The 23,827-nt window shown below is 49.8% G+C and overlaps 1 protein-coding gene across 2 annotated transcripts in view; it reads left to right on the top strand.

Moving 5' to 3' along the window:
- Window positions 1–23,827, top strand: part of kcnk5a (potassium channel, subfamily K, member 5a) — a 33,954-nt gene that overhangs the window by 5,540 nt on the left and 4,587 nt on the right. For both annotated transcript variants that reach the window (XM_078398766.1, XM_078398767.1), the window contains exon 2: window positions 22,411–22,522. In XM_078398766.1, the coding sequence (XP_078254892.1) occupies window positions 22,411–22,522 (112 nt within the window). The remainder of the gene's footprint in view (window positions 1–22,410; window positions 22,523–23,827) is intronic.

Raw genomic sequence — 23,827 nt, 5'->3', positions numbered from 1 at the left:
AACCAAGGCCCTATAGTGCTGCATCATGACTTCCTGACTCGTCAGTACAATGTCCTGACCAATGAAGCAGGCCTAATGTCCAACCGATGTCCAAATACCCTAAAGTATTTATTCCCAAAATGCAGGTCAGGCAGCATCTCAGGAGAGAAGGAATGGGTGACGTTTCATTGAAATCGGTGTTATATTTTTAAAGTTATTCCCATTTTAAAGTTTAAATCTATCTCCTCGGGATGGAGGGAGGATAAGAGGGGTTGAGGGGGATGGGAGGGAGGGAGAGGAGAGAGGGGAGGAGAAGGTGCTGCACCAATGCAGGAGAAGTTTGGGCCCAACGGGTCCACTTGGTCTAGTTTGTTCTATATCTCTCCTCGCCGTCTGTATCTCTAGTCTCCCTGTCTCCTGACTCTCAGTCTGAAGAGGGGTCCCGACCCGAAACGTCACCCATTCCTTCTCTCCAGAGATGCCTGCCTGTCCCGCTGAGTTACTCCAGCATCTTGTGTCTGCCTTCGGTGTAAACCAGCATCTGCAGTTCCTCCTCGCGCTTGACGATCTCAATATCGGATTTAAGAGACCTAGTTTAAGAGACATGCGACTGCCAGGAGAGCAACTAAGGTTTTGCGAGTTAAAAAAGAGGAACATGATGGAATTTTGTGTGCAGTTCTGGTCACCCCTGACAGGAGGGATGAAGGTGAATCTGTGGACTACGTTGCCACAGACGGCAGTAGAGGCCAAGACATTATAAAACGTGCAAAAAGAGAAGGGGAACAAGAGTGCAGGTTATGGTGTCACAGTTACGGAGAAAGTGCAGTGTAAAAAAAAAATAAAAAATGCAATGGTCCTAACGAGGTAGATTGGAAGACCGGGAATTCATCCTTCGTTTATTTGCTAATCCAAATGTTTCTCTGCAGTGGGAGAGTCTGGGACCAGAGGGCACGGCCTCAGAATAAAAGGACGTACCTTTTAGAATGGAGATGATGAGCAATTTCTTCAGTCAGAGGGTGGTGAATCTGTGTGGAATTTATTGCCACAGGTGGCGGTGGAGGTCAAGACTTTGGGTATTTTTAAAGCAGAGACAGTTAGGTTCTTGATTAGTCAAGTCAAGTCAATTTTATTTGTACAGCACATTTAAAAACAACCCACGTTGACCAAAGTGCTGTACATCAGTTCAGGTACTAAGAAACGAACATACAATGGCACACAAACATAACAGCACATACATAAACAGTTCACAGCGCCCCCCTCAGAGGGCCTCAAACACTAGGGAGTAGAAATAGGTTTTGAGCCTGGACTTCGATGGAGGGGGCTACGGGGAGAAGGCAGGAGAATGGGGTTGAGAGGGAGTGATAGACCAGCCACAGTCGAATGGCAAAGTCGACTCGATGGGCTGAACATGGCCTAATTCTGCTCCAATGTGTTATGGTCTTACATTCTTATGTATGTCGAGGTTTTGGAGAGGTTTACCAGAACGCTGCCCGGATTAGAGGGTATCAGCTATAAGGACGGGTCGGACAAATTTGGATTGTTTTGTCTAGAGTGCCGGAGTTTGACGGGGAGACCTGATACAAGTACATAAAATGATGAGAGGCATGGACAGTGCAGACATTTAGAATCTTTTCTCCAGGGTGGATATGTCAAAGACAAGAGGGCATAACTTTAAGGTGAGAGAGGGTAAAGTTTATGTCACAGAGGGTGATGGGGGCCTGGAACGCGCTGCCAGGGGTGGTGGTGGAGGCAGATACCATAGTGGCGTTGAAGAGGCTTTTAGATGGATAAGCAGGGAATGGATGGATATAACCTGGAGGGATATGGATCTCGTGCGCGCAGAGGAGACGAGTTTATCTTGTCATCGCATATGGCATGGACATTGTGGGCCGAAGGGCCTGTTCCTGTGCTGTGCTGTTCTGTGTTCTAGTTACGATTCAAGTGACAAGATGCTCGAGAGTTAGCTGGGTAAACGTGAGGCTGAGAAAGGAGTTGAAGGTCCTGTTAAGATGGTGGGGGCTGGTTTGTGGGGCAACCGGCTCGATGTTTCCTGCCGCCATTCCGGTTTGTACATTTCCGTGCAATCTCCCCGCGTCTGCAGCGTCGCAGGCAACAAGTAAGGCGCGGATGTGGGCAGAGTGGTGGATGGTGCAGGTTAACGCCAGAGTTTATGCCTTTATTTTAGATTTTGCAAATGAAAAAAAAAAAATTGGTGTGCAATTTATTCACACTGGGAGAACTCCCCCCCTCTCCCCCCCCCTCTCCCCCCCCTCTCCCCCCCTCTCCCCCCCCTCTCCCCCCCCTCTCCCCCCCCCTCTCCCCCCCTCTCCCCCCTCTCCCCCCCTCTCCCCTCCATCCCCCGCTTCCCCCCCTCTCCCCCCCCTTTTCCCCCACTCTCCCCTCCCCTCTCCATCCCCCTCTCCCCCCCCTTTCCACCCCCTCTCCACCCCCCTCTCCTCTCTCCCCCCCCCCCCTCTCCCAAAGAGTCCTCTTTGCAAACTCTCAGCCAAGAGTTTGCAAAGAGGATTTTTCCGGATTTCCCTCAGGATACGTTAGGTGAAGATATACGGCCTGCTTTTCCATCACCATTGTTTCTTGTTGTTGCTTGAACTCATTTTTGAATTTAGCTGTGTTTCTGTTGTGGAATTAATAAGCAGGCATTCGACACGAAGTGCTGGAGTAACTCAGCGGTCCAAGCAGCATCTCTGGAGAGAAGGAATAGGTAAAGTTTCGGGTCGAGACCCTTCTTCAGACTGACGAAGGGTCCTTGAACCGAAACATCTATTCCTTTTCCCCACCATCTGTATCTCTCGTCCCCCTCTCTCCTGACTCTCAGTCTGAAGAAGGGTCTCGACCCGAAACGCCACCCATTCCTTCTCTCCAGAGATGCTGCCTGACCCGCTGAGTTACTCCAGCATTTTGTGTCTGGCTTTGAAGAGAAGACATTCTCTCTCCGGGAATTTCGAAGTCCTCTTTGTCTTTTCCACTGGACCAGGTCCACAAATGATTTTGAACTAGGCGCTAGTGACAATAGAGTACCGTTGAGCGATTGAAACGGCATTCGTAACTTCAGCAAGAGAGCAAAGTGGAGAGAACTTGGCGTGAGAATATGAATCGTGGGAGCAAGGAGTGTTTGCAGAGATATGTGCTCGCTTGGAAGGACATTTCATTGCACCAGGAACTTTGCTGATTTTGTTTTTGTGCGTGGGATCGGGGGCAGGAGGCAAGGTGTGGGCGGAGCAGAGAGAGGCCATGTCAGCCTGGTGGCAGCCAGGTTCATTTGTCTCACACTGGTCGGGGACTCCAGGACTAGAGGTCACAGCCTCAGAATTAAAGGACGTTCCTTTCGGAAGGAGATGTGGAGGAATTTCTTTAGGTGAATCTGTGGAATTCTTTGCCACAGAAGGCTGTGACGGCCAAGTCAGTGGATATTTTTAAGGCAGAGATTTAGATTTTAGATTTAGAGATACAGCGCAGAAACAGGCCCTTCGGCCCACCGGGTCCGCGCCGCCCAGCGATCCCCGCACACTAACACTATCCTACACCCACTGGGGACAATTTTTTACATTTGCCCAGCCAATTAACCTACAAACCTGCACGTCTTTGGAGTGTGGGAGGAAACCGAAGATCTCGGAAGAAACCCACGTGGGTCACGGGGAGAACGTACAAACGCCGTACAGTACAGCGCCCGTAGTCGGGATCGAACCTGAGTCTCCGGCGCTGCATTCGCTGTAAGGCAGCAACTCTACCGCTGCGCCACCGTGCAGAGATAGATGATCAGTGCGGGTGTCAGGGGTTATGGGGAGAAGGCAGGAGAATGGAGTTAGGAGGGAGAGATAGATCAGCCACGATTGAATGGCGGAGTGGACCTGATGGGACGAAAGAGGAGAGGAGAGGGAGGGAACTCAAGGTGTGAGATATCTCCAGGAAGGACAGTTTACCTCACGGGATCCGATTGGGGGGCATTTTTGAAGTGGTTATTTCCAGTGCACGCTAAAATGTATTTTCTCACGCAGCTAATGCCGGCGACGTTACTGCACCGCGACTCAGCTGGGTAGCGCCGCCCCGTGCGTGGAAAGGTCCGCCCGGCATGGTGCCCAGTGGTGGCCACCTCACCCCCCTCCTCAGTAAGAAATGACTGAACTGTTCATCTTCCTCTACATGCTGACTTAGAGCCATTGAGTCACACAGCACGGAAACAAGGCCCCTTCAGCCCCACTCGCCCGAGCAGGGCCCTCTGACGCAGGGTCACGTAGAATGGAGAGAGGCCCTTCGGCCCAACTGACCCATGCAGGGCCTCTGACACAGGGTCACGTAGAATGGAGAGAGGCCCTTCGGCCCAACTGACCCATGCAGGGCCTCTGACGCAGGGTGACGTAGAATGGAGAGAGGCCCTTCGGCCCAACCTACCCATGCAGGGCCCTCTGACACACGGTCATGTAGAATGGAGAGAGGCCCTTCGGCCCAACTCGCCCATGCAAGGCCTCTGACGCAGGGTCACGTAGTATGGAGAGAGGCCCAACTCACCCATGCAGGGCCTCTGACGCAGGGTCACGTAGACTGGAGAGAGGCCCTTCGGCCCAACCTACCCATGCAGGGCTTCTGACACAGGGTCACGTAGCGTGGAAACGGGCCCTTCGGCCCAACTTGCCCGCATTATTCTGACCATTGGGCTACAGTTGAACATGTTGTGCGTCCTTCAGTCTACGAAGCCAGTAGCCCCTCCCTCCCTCCCTCCCTCCCTCCCTCCCTCCCTCCCTCCCTCCCTCCCTCCCTTCACCTCCCCCTACAGCTGGTGGTCACTGTTAACTCTTTTCATTCCTGACTGTATTTTTGTCTCACTTTGTTTTTTTTTTTGCTTAAAGCGGCGTAGCTGGGCGCCGCTGGAGGCAGTGGGACGATTGGTGGTGTCTCGAGCGTGACCGCGGGTGTCCGCTGGGGAACTCTGAAGGACTCGGGCGGAGTTGTAACGATCTACGGGCAAGTCAACGATTTTCGCCCAGATTTAGTTAGCCGTGCCGGGCTCAGTTTGGTTTAGTTATAGAGATACAGCCCATCGGCCCAGAGAGTCCTCGCCGACCATCGATCACGCGTTCGCACTAGTCCCACGTTATCCCACCTTCCCGTCCACTGCCTGCACACCAGGGGGCAATTTTACAGAGGGTTAACTGGCCTGCAAATCAAGAGAGAGCTGGATAGAGCTCTTAAGGATAGCGGAGTCAGGGGGGTATGGGGAGAAGGCAGGAACGGGGTACTGATTGAGAATGATCAGCCATGATCACATTGAATAGCGGTGCTGGCTCGAAGGGCCGTATGGCCTCCTCCTGCACCTATTGTCTATTGTCCAAACCCGCGCGTCTTTGTGGGATGTGGGCGGAAGCCGGAGCACCAGGGGGAAACCCACGTGGTCGCAGGGGGAACGTGCAAACTCCGCTCACGGACAGCGCCCCAGGTCAGGGTTCTACCCGGGTCTCTTTGCCCAACTCTGCCGCCCTGAAACTGGGCTTAACTTGCACCGTGCCGATTTCTGAAGGCAGGCAGCAAACCATCCTTTGTAACCATTCCCTCCACCGTAAGACATATTCTTAATTTTGAATGTCTCGTTCTTGGACATAGAGAGTCATAGAGTGATGCAATGTTGAAACAGTCCCTTCAGACCCAACTTGCCCACACCGGCCAACATGTCCCATCTACAGTAGTCCCACCTGCCTGCCTTTGGCCCATATCCCCCCCTAACCTGTCTTATCCATTCTTACCTCCAATCAGCCTATTTTTGTTTAAAGTCAAGTAATTTAAATGGGCGGGACTCACTCCTCCTACATGCGGCCCAGAGGGTAGATTTGCTGCCTCACAGCGCCAGAGACTCGGGTTCCATCCTGACCAAGATGCCTTCTCCCTGCGACCGCGTGGCTTTCCTCCGGGTGCTCCGGTTTACTCCCACGTCCTCCGAGACGTGCAAGTTTGTAGGTTAACTGGCTTCTGTAAATTGTCCTTCAGGCATAGAATAGAACGAGTGTGAACGGGGTGATCGCTGGTCGGCCCGGACTGTCTCAGTGGGCCGAAGGGGCCTGCTTGCCCACTGTATCTCTAAAGCTAAAACACGTGAGCGGCCATTTGTCATCCTTGGAGGCATTGCATATACATCTAAGTGATCATTTTGCTGGAATGGAGAAATCTAAAGCTTGTTTGAATTTCTGCTGATGTTAAACGCGGGTCTCACTGTCAATCTAAGCGAGCCGATTTGCGTAGTGGCTTTTGACTTGTCGACTTGTGCATCAGGCATCTAAATGCTCGGACTTCCAGACGGATCGATTGTTGTGCTCTGCGCGACTCTAATACTCGTCCCCTTGTCACGAGTTCGCAAGTTTATAAGTTTTGGGAGTAGCGTTAGGCCATTTGGCCCATCGAGTCTACTCCGCCATTCAATCATGGCTGATCTATCTCCCCCTCCTCACCCCATTCTCCTGCCTTCTCCCCATAACCCCTGACACCCCGTACTAATCAAAAACTTGACAATCTTTCAAAGCATCTCTGCTGGCAATGCCCAAACTTTGCAGAGAGCCCACGGCAAGCAATATTGGTTCAGGCATGTGCTCCTGACAGTGGTGAACTTTGCACCCAGTTGCTATGGCCACCAGGACATCCAGGGTCCTCTTGAAGAGGAGAGACCTGTGCCCAACCTCGGAAGGAGTTGAGGCAGGGCCGATCGCTACGGAGTCTCCTTTTCTCGACGGCCACCATTTTTTTTTCCTGAGCTTTCCGGCCAACATTGCGGGAGCAACCAAAATACAAGAGGCAAAGACAAGTCCCAAAGACACTCCAGGGGGATAAACTAGTAATATTCTACACTTTTTTCCAATAAAAAAACCCTCTGTTCGTGTTCTCATGGAAAATTGAGCCATCTGCCATATATATTGCAACTAATATTTCCACTTCCAACCGCTTGACCTTGAAGATTAAAAACAAAACTGCTGATGTTGGCGCGATAAAGCCTGTGGAACTGGAGACCGACTTGGCCTTGTGTTGGTGTGGAGACAGCAGGAAAGGAACTTGGCACTTCCTTTCAATTGCAAAACTATAAAGTCGATGCTTTAACAATCCAGGGAGCAATTTCACCAAGAGATTTCACCTTTTGAGATTTATTCCCAATGGGTGTTTGTCACCGTGGGACAATTTCTTGCCCCATTTTCACCCCCTGCTGCTGATTTTATGAAGTTTGTTGCCCCAAAGCTTCCCTCGGTGGGAGGAAAGTGAAAGGATGGACTGAAGATCAAGAACTGTCCCTCTTGTGATTACCCATTCTGCGGAAACACTTCCAGGAAAGACACTGCAGATTTGCGGGAGTTGGCGATGCACAATTCCACCTTGACTTTTCCAGGGTTTTGTGGAGCTGGTGAAAGGAGAGGGGGTAAAAAAGTCACCCAGCGCTTCAGATAACACCAGGAACTGCAGATGCTGGAATCCTGAACAAAGCACAAAGTGCTGGAGGATGTCAGAGCGATGGAGGGAATTGGGCAGGCAACGCTTCGGGTTGGGACCCATCTTCATTTGTCTCAGGCTGATCCCTGCTCAAGGGAGCTGAGTCAAAAGCTTCGGTTACCATGAACGCTTGTGAGGCTGAGGCAAACTCTTCTCCACAGAGGCTGTCCGACCTGCTGGGTATTCCCAGCATGCTTATTTCTGCTTAAACACCAGATGGGTTTTTCCACTTGACCTACAACATGTGCTCTCATTCTCGAAAGAGAGTTAGGTTAGGTTTGTAAGGACTTTTTTTTTTCCTTCCAGAAATAAACTTTATTCAGTATATATTTTTTTAAAAACCACATACAAAGCAAGAACTGTGCAAAAACTCGGCTGACATTCTCAGTGGCTGTACCAACATTCATTAGCGTTGTATTTGGTAGTGTTCGCAAAAACTATCAGGAAAGGTTTGCTTATATTTTCAGGCAATCTAGCTTGTGTTGCCGAGCACATTTACCCTGATGGCTCCCTGCTTTGTTTTTCTCTTTTTACCCGTTGCAACGTTTATTTTAAACCCCCCCCCCCACTGATTGTAAATGTTCCTTGCGCTGTTTGGCAGTCAAGGCCATCGAAGCGACTGATTGGCGCTTGGTTTAATCGGCCACGAATACTTTATGTTCTCCAACTGTGCTCGAAAAGTTCTGGAAGCTTCCATTCTGTTTGTCAGTGACCTTCCTTCTGCCTCCTCCCGCCTCCTCCCATCCCCCTCTGCCGCTGTTTATTGAGGTAGCCCGGATGTGAGCTGGTTTAAAACGCAGTGTGCTGGAGTAACTCGGTAGGCCGGGCAGCATCTGCGAACATGGACAATTTAGCCGGAATGCTTTTAACTGCGGGAAAGGACCTTTTTTTTTTTCTCCCCTCCCCCTCCTTCTGGTAGATTTCCATGCAACGACCAAATATGTGGAAGAGGTTAGACTGGAGTTTGGCTCAGTCAGAGTCTTCAAACCTCGAGACTAGGCGGCTTCGTGTGGTGTTTTTTTTTGTTGCCGTGGTGTTAGCAGACCCTGTCCTACATTCCCAACTATCCCACGCACATCCGGAGCTCCCGTTAGAAGCAGGAAAGGTTTAGCGGGATATGGGGCAAATGCGGGGAAGTAGAGGTAGCGTAGACCAGGCATCTTGGCCGGCATGGACAAGCTGGCGTGACAGGGGAGAGAAGGAATGACCTGGGGTGGGAAATCACAGTCTATGATTATGTTGGCTTCATTCCACTGGGCAGAATGCTTTTGAGAGGGGAATGATTTAATCGGAATCTAAGGAGCAACTTTTCCACTCACAGGGTGGTGGGCGTATGGACCGAGCTGCCAGAGGAGGTAGTTGAGGCAGGTGCTATAACAGCATTTGAAAGGCATTTGGACAGGTGCATGTTTAGGAAAATAACTGCAGATGCTGGTTCCAATTGAAGGTAGATACAAAATGCTGGAGTAACTCAGCGGGTCAGGCAGCATCTCGGGATAGAAGGGATGGGTAAGGTTTTGGGTCGAGACCCTTCTTCAGACTGATGGGATAGGTGAGGGTTGGAGGGAGATGAGACAAATGCAGGCAAGTGGGACTAGCGGGGATGAGGCAGGGCCGTTGGATCGAGGTGCCCTATGACTCTTAAGACCATTTTTGGATTCTTTCGCAAACCGTCCTGTTGCAAGGCGAACAGTAATCAGCCCAGCACAGTGTGGCCATTCATAGACCAAAGATTCCTCTCACCCTGCTGGCAGTGAGCTACATTCTCCTGGATATAAAGTGCCAGGCCCCTTGGTAAACACGGGGAAAAAATTACTATGCTGGTGATAGTCTTGGCTTGCTGCTGGATCTCTAGCTGTGAACACAAATATTATTTAGTGTAGGAAGGAACTGCAGATGCTGGTTTAAACCGAAGATAGACACAAAAAGCCGGAGTAACTCAGCGGGACAGGCAGCATCTCCGGAGAGAAGGAATGGGTGAAGTTTCGGGTCGAGACCCTTCTTCAGACTGGCTGGGGAAATGAGAGATATAGACGATGATGTGGAGAGATAAGGAACAATGAATGAAAGATATGCGTAAAAGTCACGATGATAAAGGAAGCAGGCCGTTGTGAGCTGTTTGTTGGGTGAGAACGAGAAGCTGGTGCGACTTGGGTGGGGGAGGGGTGGAGAGAGAGGGAATGCCGGGGCTACTTGAAGTTAGAGAAATCTATATTATTTAGTATGTCGGGGTGGCACGGTGTCGAAGGGGCAGAGTGGCCGCCTCGCACCGCCAGAGTCCCGGGTTCGATCCTGGCCTCGGGTGCTGTCTGTGTGGAGTTTCCACGTTCTCCTCGTGACTGCCTGGGCTTCCCTCCGGCTTCCTCCCACGTCCCAAAAACGTGCACGGTGTGCAGGATAGCGCGAGTGTACGCGGGTCGGCACGGGCTCGGTGGGCCGAATGGCCCGTTTCCCGTGCAGACTCTCTTGAAACCCCAAAAGAGAAACGCAGTGCCAGTAACGTGTCACAAGACCGATGGTTTCCTCTGCCTTTCGGCTTATCGCGTAAAAGGGAAGTTTCAAACGACTTGCGCAAGACCTGCGGAAACCAGTGAACGGCTGCGTTCGGGGGTTTCTGCACCTTGCGGTGCTTTGCTGCCAGTTTCGAGAGCATTTTTTAAAAAACATCTGCGAAACCGTCGAGGCTTCTTGTGAAAAGGGAACAAAAATATGAGCTGATTGCATCAGGGTGGAGTGGGCCCTATTGATATTGGCTGCCTTATTGAGGCAACGCCTCCCATATAAACCCAAGCCCATGTTGACTCTGGCCTTTACTACACCTAGCCTTGATAGCCGCATTGATGGAGAATTCCAAATGGACCTTCTCATGGAAATGGGCCACATCGTTCTAGGCTCCATCCCCAGGTAGCTCTTCCCATGTCAAAGTCATGGTTAATACAATTGTTCTTAGCAAGGTTGTGCAGGTCTCCAACAGTACAACGTCCACTCCTGCTACCCTCTTTTACATTATTAGCTAGCTTGCCTTCATCTTTTCTCCTCGCATTGCCGTTTTAGTTACCTGCTGTAGTTCTTTAAAAGCCTTCCCAATCCTCTGGCTTCCCACTAATCTCTCCATCTTAAACTGACCAATTTGTTTGTTGTCTGCCGTGTACGTAGAACGCAGGATGGTTCAGCAGTTAGACAGGCACTTGGGTAGTTCGACAGGTGCATGGATAGGAAAAAAAACTGCAGATGCTGGTTTAAATCGAAGGTCGACACGAAATGCTGGGGTAACTCAGCGGGTCAGGCAGCATCTCTGGAGGGAAGGGATTCCTTCTCTCCCGAGATGCTGCCTGGCCCACCGAGTTACTCCCAGCATTTTGGGTCTAGGTGCATGGATAGGACAGGTTTGGAGGGATGTGGACCAAGCGCAGGCAGGTGGGACTAGGGTAGCTGGGACATTGTTGGCCGGTGTGGACAAGTTGGCCCTGTTTCCATGCTGTGTCACTCGATGACTTGGGATCTCACAATCGTGCACATTCCAATGAGGTCTGTCCTTAGTCTTCTAACATCCAGAGTCGTACAGCAAGGAAACATGCCTGGCACCCCTAAAACTGACCGAGATTCCTACGTGCAAGCTGCCCCATGTTTGGTCCATCTCCCTCCAAACCTTTCCTGTCCCTGCAGCTACGATAGCTTTTGGATAGGCACGTGGATGCTCGGGAAGAGAGGGATATGGATCGCATGCGGGCTGGGAGGATCGGTTGAACCTGGCAGCATGTTTGGCAGGGGTGATGGGGGGTTGAAGAGCCCCCTTCCTATGCTGAACCATCCTGCGTTCTATATGCGCGGCAGAAGGCAAACAAGTTGGTTAGTTTAAGATGGAGAGATTAGTGGGAAGCCAGAGGATTGGTGGGAAGCCAGAGGGGTAGGCCATTTAGAACGGAGATGAGGAAAGATTGTTTTCTTTTAAAGAACAACAGAAGGTAACTAAAACCGCAATGCGAGGAGAACAGATGAAGGCAAGCTCGTTAATAATGTAAAGGGGGATAGCAGGAGTGGACGTTGGACCGCTGGAGAATGATGCAGTAGAAGTGATAATGGGGAGTAAAGAAATGGCAGAGGAATTCAATAACTATTATTAAGGCAGGGATAGATAGATTCACGATTAGTGCGGGTGTCGGGGGTTTTGGGGAGAAGGCAGGAGAATGGGGTTAGGAGGGAAAGATAGGCCAGCCATCATTGAATGGCGGAGTAGACTTGATGGGCCGAATGGCCTAATTCTGCTCCTATCACTTATGACCTTATGAAACTGCTTGTCAATTCTGCCCCTTGATGTTGTGAACTATTATCTACTGTACTTTGGTCCTAAAGCCAACTTGGTCATAAACTTGCAGACTTATCATTTCATGAAAGATGACGTAAGCAGTTTTGCTTTGTGTTGCAAGAATTTTTTTTAACGAGCTTTTTTCACTGCTATGATTAGCCACACGATAATGCATCTGTGTGATGCAAGTAACCCAGTTTTATCAGGCAGGAAACTAAAGTTCAATTCTGAGAAATAGTTGTAGGAAGGAACTGCAGACGCTGGTTTAAACCAAGATAGACGCAAGATGCTGGAGTAATTCAGCGGGACTGGCGGCATCTATGGAGAGAAGGAATGGGTGACGTTTAGGATCGAGACCCTTCTTCAGTCTGAACCAGTGTAGAGGGTGACACAGAGATAAGGAAGTGTCGGGTGTGAAAATGAGACGAAGGGGATAGAGTCCAAAGTATATGTAGAAAGGATCATTGTTAGCTAGGAGAAGGTGACAACATTAGCAAACAGATAAAATATAAACAAGGACAGTCAGACTAGTGGGAGGACTGGGAAGAGGGAGGGAGGGAGAGAGAGGGAAGGCAGGGGATAGAGAAGTCAATTACTAGGTTAATTCCCGGAATGGCGGGACTGTCATATGTTGAAAGACTGGAGCGACTAGGCTTGTATACACTGGAATTTAGAAGGATGAGAGGGGATCTTATCGAAACGTATAAGATTATTAAGGGGTTGGACACGTTAGAGGCAGGAAACATGTTCCCAATGTTGGGGGAGTCCAGAACAAGGGGCCACAGTTTAAGTATAAGGGGTAGGCCATTTAGAACGGAGATGAGGAAAAACTTTTTCAGTCAGAGAGTTGTGAATCTGTGGAATTCTCTGCCTCAGAAGGCAGTGGAGGCAAATTCCCTGGATGCTTTCAAGAGAGAGCTAGATAGAGCTCTTAAAGATAGCGGAGTCAGGGGGTATAGGGAGAAGGCAGGAACGGGGTACTGATTGAGAATGATCAGCCATGATCACATTGAATGGTGGTGCTGGCTCGAAGGGCCGAATGGCCTAGTCCTGCACCTATTGTCTATTGTAGGGTAGTGTTAATGTTCGAGTATAGCTGGTCGGTGCGGACTCGGTGGGCCGAATGCCCTGTTTCAGCGCTGTATCTCTAAACTAAAGTAAAGATTTTGCCTGTGTCAACTCCAAGGGAACTTTTCTTTACTCTGCTTAATGAGCTTCAGAAATGGAAAGTACCTTCCATGCGGCTGATGAATAATCGAACAATCGCCTTCCCTGTTGATTTTATCAGTGTTGACTTGCTAAGCAGTGCTTATCCTGAACCGTGATAGCAGGGACATGTGTAAACAAATGCTCATGGTGGACCCAGAGTCAACAGTTAATACCAAGCAATCGGTGTAGGCAGGAACTGCGGATACTCGTTTCCACCGAAGATAGACACAAAAAGCTGGAGTAACTCAGCGGGTCAGGCAGCATCTCTGGAGAACATGGATGGGTGATGTTTCACAGAGTGCTGGAGTAGCTCAGCGGGTCAGGCAGCATCTCTGGCAAACTTGGATAGGTGACGTTTTGGGTTGGGTCCCTTCTCAAGACAATTCAGTCAATTGGTGTCGTTTACAATGGTGGAATAGCTTTCCTGACCCATCCTCAATTGTCCATAGCTTTTCATATTTGTTCAGTCAAGTCTTCAGTTGTCATCCTGTGCTGATGTTTAGACTTATTATTGTCATGTATACCGAGGTACAGTGAGAAGCTTTGTTTCACAGGCTATCTAAACAGATCAGATAATATTAAACATAAATACAATTAGTCCCAACTCAAGTATTAGTTGGAGTAACTCAGCAGGGCAGGCAGCATCTTTGGAGAAAGGGAATAGGTGATGTTTTGGGTCGAGACCCCTTCATCAGACTGAGATACCCAGTATACCCATCTGATGAAGGTTCTTGACCCGAAACATCACCTATTCCTTTTCTCCAGAGATGCTGCCTGTCCCGCTGAGTTACTCCAGAGTTTTGTGTCTATCTTCGGTGTAAACCAGCATCTGCAGTTCCTTCCTACACAAGTAACAGTGGATGGGAATGTGGGGACAATAAAATGGAAATAGCGTAGGTTTGTTACAAATGGGTGCTTGACAGTTGTGTGGACTGTGGAAACCGGTCGTTTGGCCCACCAAGACCAACTCAAGACTTGAGTGGTCTTGGCCCACCAAGACCAAGACCAACAGTTTCGTTCAGTTCAGTGTAGTTTATTGTCACGTGTACCGAGGTACAGTGAAAAGCTTTTGTTGCGTGCTAACCAGTCAGCAGAAAGACAATACATGATTACAATCGAGCCGTTCACAGTGTACAGATACATAGAAAACATAGAAAATAGGTGCAGGAGGAGGCCATTTCGCCCTTTGAGCCAGCACCGCCATTCATTGTGATCATGGCTGATCGTCCACAATCAGTAACCCGTGCCTGCCTTCTCCCCATATCCCTTGATTCCGATAGCCCCTAGAGCTCTTTTTGAAATTCATCCAGTGAATTGGCCTCCACTGCCCTCTGTGGCAGAGAATTCCCCAAATTCACAACTCTCCGGGTGAAAAAGGGATAAGGGAATAACTTTTTATTTTCAGTGCAAAGTAAAGCCAGCAAAGTCCGATCAAGGATAGTCCGAGGGTCACCAAAGAGGTAGATAGTAGTTCAGCACTGTTCTCTGGTTGTGGTGGGATGGTTCAGTTGCCTGATAACAGCCGGGAAGAAACTGTCCCTGAATCTGGTGGTGTGTGTTTTGCACACCTCTGTACCATCGATCGCCCATTCACGTTAGTTTGATGTTATCCCACGTTAAAATCCGGATACATTAGGGGCAATTTAAGGAGGGTGATTCACCCACATCCCCACAAGTCTCTGGGATGTGGGTGGAAACCGGAGCACCTGGAGAAAACCCACATGGTCACAGGGAGAATGTGGAAAACTCCACACACACACACCACGCACACGCGCGCACGCACACACACACCACCCGAGTTCGGGATCGAACCCAGGTCTCTGGCGCTGCGAGGCAGTGTCCTTACCCACTGTTCCACCACATAGCCCTATTGTTGCTTGATAGTTGTGTGTAGGAAGGAACTGTGGATGCTGGTTTACATCGAAGGTAGACACAAAAGGCCGGAGTAACTCAGCGGGGCAGGCAGCATCTCTCCGGAGAGAAGGAATGGGTGACATTTCGGATCGAGGCGGGTTTCGGGCGAGGGGTCTCGACCCGAGGTGCTGCCTGAGTCACTCCAGCATTTTGCGCTTATCCCCACTGAGTTACTCCATCTGTCGTTGATGGTCGTGTAGTCCTGGTGGAGCGAGGGGGCTAATGGCGTGTTGTATGATCCTCTGTCTAACAAAGCATTGTGAGCGAGTGAATCAGGTGGAATAACTAAGCCAGAAACTCAGTGGGAAGTAGAAGCCTTGATTCATGTTTACTGGCACCTTAAAGGGTACAATGCAACTACACTGCATCTTGGCTTATCCTAAATGAGTCTTTCTTAAGTGCTGTCAATGCTCTATAGTCACTCTGTCTTAATGGCTGATGTGATCGTTGCTTATTTAATCCAGTTTCTTCAACGGCAGTGGTATGGAATAAATATTAACTTGCTCCTTGGTACAGAGCCAGCCTTCCCTTAAAGGTGCGTTTGTCTTCTACATGTCTCCAGTCCAACGGCTGACGTTTTTGTTTTCTTGGCTGCCAATTCTGGTTGCGTTGAAAATTTCAGAGGCATTTCGACCCCGTCGGTGATATTTCTGATGGTAAATGTCGTCTGGAAATGTCAGCGACGGCCGAAAAAAATCGTGGCATCCGTGCTTTTTTGTTGAACCATGGTGGCATCCAATACTGGCAGGCATAGGTTCGAGGTGAGCGGGATAAAGTGTAGAGGAAATGTGCGGGGAAAAGGTTTTATTTGACACAGAGGGTGGTGAGTAGGGTTGCCAACTGTCCCCTATTAGCTGGAACATCCCGTACATTGGGCTAAATTGGTTTGTCCCATACGGGACAGCCGTTGTCCTATATTAGGCCAGTAGTGCTGTAGGCCTGAACAGTGTAGGCCCGGGCGCCGCATAATTCTTGTGCTGGCTGTTGCTCTATGATCTATGTTCTATTTCTTCAATTGCCCTTGTTTTGAACCTTGATTGATTGTGAACGTCACGGGTTGTGGCGATGAAAGTCCCGGCACCTGAGGTTTTATGACTCCCTTCAGGAGAGGTACTTCTGCCGGTTGGACTCCTTGCTGTGTGTGGGAGTGGCTGCGGGGTGGAATCGTTTGGAATTATTTCAAATATTGGCCAAATTGCACTGGATCGAAAGTAAATACCCAGTCGTACGTTAAAAACAAACAACGTCGGTAAACATAATCTCCGTAAACATCAAGATAACGTAGACCTTTCGGATAAATCGAGATAAAATATGGATCAGTGGATCTGCTGGCAACATAGAATTTTGAGCAGTTTCTGTTTCTGATTCATAGAGTGATACAGTGTGGAAACAGGCCCTTCGGCCCAACTTGCCCACACCGGCCCAACAATGTCCCAGCTACATTAGTCCCACCTGCCCGCGTTTGGTCCATATCCCTCCAAACCTGTCCTATCCATGCACCTGTCCAACTGTTTCTTAAACGTTGGGATAGTCCCAGCCTCAACTACCTCCTCCGGCAACTCGTTCCATACACCCACCACCCTTTGGATCCACAGGGTTTTCCACGCACTTTCGACCTGATGCCCTTTAATTTCAGCTGCAAAAACCAAGGCTATGGAGACTAAATCAATGGATATTTTTAAGGCAGAGATTGATAGGTTCTTGATTAGTACGTGTATCAGAGGCTAAGGGGAGAAACATAGAAACATGGAAAATAGGTGCAAGAGGAGGCTATTTGGCCCTTCGAGCCAGCACCGCCATTCATTGTGATCATGGCTGATCGTCCACAATCAGTAACCCGTGCCTGTCTTCTCCCCATATCCCTTGATTCCACTCGCCCCTAGAACTCTATCTAACTCTTTTTTTAAATTAATCCAGTGAATTAGCCTCCACTGCCTTCTGTGGCAGAGAATTCCACAAATTCACAACTTTCTGGGTGGAAAAGTTTTTTCTCAGCTCAGTTTTAAATGGCCTCCCCTTTATTCTTAGACTGTGGCCCCTGGTTCTGGACTCCCCCAACATTGGGAACATTTTTCCTGCATCTAGTTTGTGTAGTCCTTTTATGATTTTGTACGTCTCTATAAGATCCCCTCTCATCCTTCTAAACTCCAGTGAATACAAGCCCAGTCTTTCAAATCTTTCCTCGTATGACAGTCCCGCCATCCCGGGGATTAACCTGGTGAACCCACGCTGCACTGCCTCAATAGCAAGGACGTCCTTCCTCAAATTAGGAGACCAAAACTGCACACAGTTTTGTCGGGAGAATTGGGTTAAATGGGGAAGATAGATCAGCCATGATTGAATGGCGGTAGACTTGATGGCCTAATTTTGCTCCTACAACTTATGAACATGAACTTTGAAGCTTTGTTTGCTTATTGAGTTATCTCGAGGGCATTGGACTGGACTGCAATTAGCAAAGAAAGGCAGACAGGCACATAGTAACTCAGCCGGTCAGGCAGCAGCATCTCTGGAGAGAAGGAATGGGTGACGCTTCGGGTCGAGACGCTTCGGGTCGAGACCCTTCTTCGGACCCAGCGTCATAGGCAGCCTGCTGTACAGGCAATGGGAAGCATGGAGGCAAGGCTGGCAAAATGTCGGCACACTCCGGCACTATTTTCGAGAGTACGGAGCAGGCTGAAGGGAAACTGGGGTGTCGCTGCGATAACTGAAAGGAGGGACTGACTAATGGACACACTTTGGGGCAGCTGGTGGAGAGACAGCACCAGAGACCCTGGTTCGATCCTCACCTCATGCGCTGTCTCTCTGTGTGTGTGTGTGTGTGTGCGCGTGTGGAATTTACACGTTCTCCCTGCGTGGGTTTTCTCCGGGCGCTCCGGTTTCTTCCCACATCCCAAAGACGTGCGGGTTTGTACGTTAAATGACTTCTGTTAAAAATTGCCCCAAGAATGTTGGGAGTGGGTGAGAAAGTGGGATAACATTGAACTAGTGCGAGTGGGTGATCGATGGTCGGCGTGGACTCGGTGGGCCGAAGGGCCTGTTTCCACTAAACTAAATTGAATTGAAACTAAAACTAAAATAAAAAAGTAAGACTAATCAAAACTAAAACGAAACTTAAGCTAAAATATCCCCTGCTTCTGTGTGTGAGAAGTTACCACTGGGTTTTTAGACTAACAACAGGGTGAGAGTTGGAGGGGGGAAGAGTGCGTAACATGTTTAGATTCACTTTACTTGAAGCAAACTGTGGCTGGTTTTGGGGAGTACATTTTCTAGTGGTGAAACGAAGATGAAATGTCTGAAATTAAGGAATAAAATACTGTATTGATCTGAGGAGAGGCAAGGAACTGCAGATGCTAGTTTGCAGAAACTGACACAACGTGCTGGAGTAACTCAGCGGGTCGGGCAGCATCTCCGGAGAATGTGGATAGGTGATCTATTGGGTTTGGACCCTTCTTCAGGCTGAATCAGGGGAGAGGGAGATTTGAGTTTTGCCCTAAGAGCTAGATTTAGTTCTTCGGGCTAAGTGCTTTAGCTCTTGGGGCTAAAGGAATCAAGGGATGTGGGGAGAAAGCAGGAACGGGGTACTGATTTTTAGATGACCAGCCATGATCATATTGAATGGTGGTGCTGGTTTGAAGGGCAAAGTGAATTCAGTTACTTTTGGGTGTATACAGCACCATTTTCTTCCCCTCAATAATCTATAGTCAGGTTAAAACCAAGGCCATGGATTTGTATGTGTTTCTTCCCCCCCATTGCACACGTACTCACAGACATACACTCGTCCGCACACAAACACAAGCTCGCACGCACACTGACATGCACACTCACTCTCGCACGCACATAAACACACGCACACGCTGACACACACTTGCACACGCACGCACACACACTCTCGCACGCACACAAACACGCGCTCACACGCGCACGCTAACACACACTCGCCCTCGCGCACACTCACCTACACTCGTAAGTGCTCACGGTCACTTTTGCTCACACACTCAAGCTTGCACGCACGCGCACACTCACACGCACGCATTCACGCCTGCACACACTCGCACACTTGCTCACACGCGCACTCACACTTGCTCGCGTGTGCACACTCGCAGGCACCTGCGCACTCGCACGCACACACGCACATGCATGTGCTCACACTCGCGCCCGCACGCACACGTACACTAAAACAAATTGCACTACTAGCTTGGTTAAAGATGAGGCTGGGATTACTTGTAAACATATTTCTCCATTTCTACCTCTTCGAGAATCGCTTCATTATTCCTGAAACAGTGCAACTTGACCCTGGTTTCTTTGTGCTCTCTCTATTATAACTCTGAGCTCCATTTCATATCAACACGAGGAACTGCAGGTGCTGGAATGTCCAGAGCAAAACACAAAGTGCTGGAGGAACTCAGCGGGTCAGGCCGCATCCGGGGAGGGGGCAGACGGGCGACGTTTGGGCCAGGACCCTTCTTCAGACTGAAGAGATCTTCAAAGTCAGACGAAGAAGGGTCTCCACCTGAAACGTCGCCTGTCCATTCTCTCCGCGGATGCCGCCTGACCCGCTGAGATCCTCCAGCGCTTTGTGTTGCAGCCGTTTCTTGTCGAGTTGCGCGGAGATTGTGGTCTGGGTGGAGCTGAGAAAACAGATTGCAAACTGCAAGTCGGCCTGCCGGCTGCAGGCTGAGTTTGGTTAGATATGTCTGGATCTCGTCGTGAATAAAATGAGCCTCTGAAATGTCTCATTCACTCTGCACCACAAGTTGGGAGCATGCATTTAGTAAGATGCAGTTAGCGCCTTGGCTGACTGCCACGGTCTCTGCCCTCACACTTTCCTGCCAATACCCCTGTGATCAGAGTTAGTTGACACCAGCACATGACTGCTGCTTCCAGGCTGTGCAGTTGGAAGCTTGTGACCAATGGCTTGCTATTCATTATTATTAATTACCGACATGAAGCAGTAGAATTGTTGAAGTGATTATGTAAACATGGTTTTCTCCTGCTCTCCTCACTCTTTCTCCCTCCCTCTCTAACTCTCTTTCTCCCCTCTCCTCAGTCTCCTCACTCTCCCACCCCTTACTCTCCACCTCCCTATTTCTCTCTCTCTCCCCTCCATCTCTCTCTCCACCCCCTATCTCCTTCTCTCTCCCTCTCTCCTTTCCCTCTCTTTCACCCATCTTCTCTCTCTCTCCCCCCTCTCTCTCCTTTCCACTCATTCTTTCTCTCTCCTTCCCCCTCTCTCTTTCACCCATCCTCTCTCTCTCTCCCCTCCCCCCCACTCTCTCTCCTTTCCACTCCTTCTTTCTCTCTCCTCCCCCTCTATCTTTTTCCCCCCTTCCCCCCATCGTTCTCTTTCTTTCCCCTTCTCTCTCGTTCTCTCCCTACTTCCCACCTTTCTCTCTTTCTCCACCCCCCTCTTTCTCTCTCCTTCCCCTCTCTCTTAATCTCTCTCCTCCCCTCCCCTCTCTCTTTCACTCTCTTCTCCCACCCCTCCCTAGTTCTCCCCTCTCCTCAAATGGGACTAGCTCAGATGGAACACTTTGCTCAGCATGGATGAGTTGGGTTGAAGGGCCTGTTTCCATGCTACATGATTCTACCAGCACATTGAATAGAAGTGGATTTAGGTCATAAGAAATAGGAGTAGAATAAGGCCATTCGGCCCATCAGGTCGCCTCCGCCATTCAATCATGGCTGATCTATCTCTCCCTCCTAACCCCATTCTCCTGCCTTCTCCCCATAACCTCTGACACCCCGTACTAATCAGGAATCTATCTATAAGAAGATAACTGCAGATGCTGGTACAAATCGAAGGTTTTTATTCACAAAATACTGGAGTAACTCAGCAGGTCAGGCAGCATCTCGGGAGAGAAGGAATGGGTGACGTTTCGGGCCGAGACCCTTCTTCGGTCTGAAGAAGGGTCTCGACCCGAAACGTCACCCATTCCTTCTCTCCCGAGATGCTGCCTGACCTGCTGAGTTACTCCAGCATTTTGTGAATAGGAATCTATCTATCTCTGCCTTAAAAATATCCACTGACTTGGCCTCCACAGCCGTTTGTGGCAAAGAATTCCACAGGTTCATCACCCTCTGACTAAAGAAATTCCTCCTCATCTCCTTCCTAAAAGAACGTCCTTTAATTCTGAAGCTGTGACCTCTGGTCCTAGACTCTCCCACTAGTGGAAACACCCTCTCCACATCCACTCTATCCAGGCCTCTCCAGCACCTCCTGGCCTAAATACCTTTTTGCTATTTTGTTTAATTCTGATTTGGTCGGTGATGCTGTGTCTTCTTGCTTGCTGTTGCTTATTTGATTGTATTGGGAAAGGTTGCTGACCATTTATTTTTCACTCGTCTGGAGAGTTGTTGTTTGTGAAAGTTAACCTAAAGCACTCAATATTTCGTGGAGAAAACAAAACCTAAAGCGTTCTTGCACCAAATGCAATCCTGCAGCTGCTGTTGGGTGTTGACTTGCAAAGATTCTCGCGGTGAAATCAGAGCAATTTTAAAAAAAAACGAAACACGCCAAAGTAAATAGTTCTTCGCAAAGTTCTCCAACCTAAAGCAACCGTCGATTATACTGCACCTCGGCTACGTTGGCAAATCTCTAAACCTCTGTTCATAACCATGTTCATGTTCATTCATTCTCGGAGCAGAATTAGACCATTCGGCCCATCTAGTCGACTCCGCCATTCCATCACGGCTGATCTACCTCTCCCTCCTGACCCCATTCACCTGCCTTCTCCCCACAGCCCCTGACACCCGTACTAATCAAGAACCTGTCATTTTCTGCCTTAGAAATATCCATTGACTTGGCCTCCACAGCCTTCTGTGGCAATGAATCCCACAGGTTCACCACCCTCTGTCCAAAGAAATTTCTCGCCTCCTTTCTAAGGTGCGTCCTTTTATTCTGAGGCAGTGCACCCGGAGAAAAGCCATGCAGGTCACGGGGAGAACGTGCAAACTTCGTCCAGCCAGCGCCCCTAGTCGGGATCGAACCCTGATCTCTGGTTCTTAAATGACTGCAGGTGGCGCGTTGTTTAGAGATGGTGTGTTTATTATTTATTTATTTACCTGTCCACTACCTCTGTGACTCTGGGCACGATATTGATTTTTAGATTTTAGATTTAGATTTAGATATTGATTTTTAGATTTTAGATTTAGATTTAGATATTGATTTTTAGATTTTAGATTTAGATTTAGAGGTACTGCGCGGAAACAGGCCCTTCGGCCCACCGAGCCTGCTCCGCCCAGCGATCCCCGCACATTAGCACACTAGGGACAATTTTTACATTTACCCAGTCAATTAACCTACATACCTGTACGTCTTTGGAGTGTGGGAGGAAACCGAAGATCACGGAGAAAACCCGCGCTGGGTCACGGGGAGAACGTACAAACTCCGCACAGACAGCGCCCGTACCCGGGTCTCTGGCGCTGCAAGTGCTCCAAGGCAGCGACTCTGCCGCTGCACCGTCTGTGAGGCTCTCTGCATTTGGAAGGCAAACGCTCAATCTTTCTCCCCGCTGTGCTTGCAGACTGTCGAGGAGGCCGCTGGACAAGGTGTCACCTTCACCGGGAATAAGACCTTCAACAACTGGAATTGGCCCAACGCCGTTATCTTTGCCGCCACCGTCATCACCACAATCGGTAGGTGGACCGCGCCGGCGGCCGATTCCAATATCGAGCGCCGCCCAAAACATGGCGACTCTTGCATCTCCACTCTGCGGGCTGTTTCTACGCACTCTGTACCTAACTGGGAATCGTGTTCGTGTATGGCAATAATCTTGCTGATCTGCATGCAAAACAATAATCACAAGGTGGCGCAGCGGTAGAGTTGCTGCCTCACAGCGCCAGAGACCCGGGTTCCATCCTGACCACGGGTGCTGTCCGAACCGCGTTTGCGGCATTCACCCCGTGACCCGCGTGGGTTTTCTCCGGGTGCTCCAGTTTCCTCCCACACTCCAAAGACGTGCGGGTTTGTAGGTTGATTGGCCCCTGTAAATCGTAAATTGTCCCTCGTGTGTGTCGGATAGTGCTCGTGTACCGGGTGATCGCCGGTCAGAGCGACCTTGGAAATCATAAATTGTCCCTCGTGTGTGTAGGACAGTGATAGTGCATGCGTTATCGCAGGTCGGCGCGGACTTGGTGTCCAAAGTGATCCAGATATCCACGCCGTGTCTCAAAAGTCTGTATCTTGGTACATGTGATCATATAAGAACCATTGAACCATTGGCCTCAGATGGACACAAAGTGCTGGGGTAACTCAACACTGCAGGCAGAATCTCTGGGGATCAAAAAGATGGGTGACTTTACAGGTCGGGACGGGACCCTTTTTCAGACTGAAAGTAGGGGGGGGTGGTGGGGGGGGGGGGGTGAAGAGCTGGAGGCAGGAAAAGACCAGGACCAGTCAGAGCTGTCCACAAATGCCCTCGGGCAAGGCAGTGCCTGGTAGGCCCATCGTTGGCTAGGGTAGGTGTGATTTTAGATTAGAGACACAGCGCAGAAACGGGCCCTTCGGCCCATCGAGTCCGCACCGACCAGTGATCCTTGCACATTAACACTATCCTACAGTAGTGACAATTTTACATTTATACCGAGCCAATTAACCTGCCAACCTGTATGTTTTTGGAGTGTGGGAGGATACCAAAGTTCTCGGAGAAAACCCACGCGGGTCACGGGGAGAACGTACAAACTCCGCATAGACAGCACCCGTGGTCGGGATGGAACCCGGGTCTCTGGCGCTGTGAGGCAGCAACTCTACCGCTGTGCCACTGTGCCGCCCTCTTGTGATCTCGAGAGAGGAACATTGCGGAGAACATTGGGCGGTCACGGTGGCGCAGCGGCAGAGTTGCTGCCTTACAGCGAACGCAGCGCCGGAGACCCGGGTTCCATCCCGACTACGGGGGCTGTCTGTACGGAGTTTGTACCTTCTCCCCGTGACCCGCGTGGGTT

Source organism: Rhinoraja longicauda, chromosome 5 (assembly GCF_053455715.1).
Source record: "Rhinoraja longicauda isolate Sanriku21f chromosome 5, sRhiLon1.1, whole genome shotgun sequence".
In the NCBI taxonomy this organism is placed as follows: Eukaryota; Metazoa; Chordata; class Chondrichthyes; order Rajiformes; family Arhynchobatidae; genus Rhinoraja; species Rhinoraja longicauda.
The sequence above is the reverse complement of the archived record's forward strand: the minus strand, read 5'-3'. Positions and strand labels throughout refer to the sequence as shown.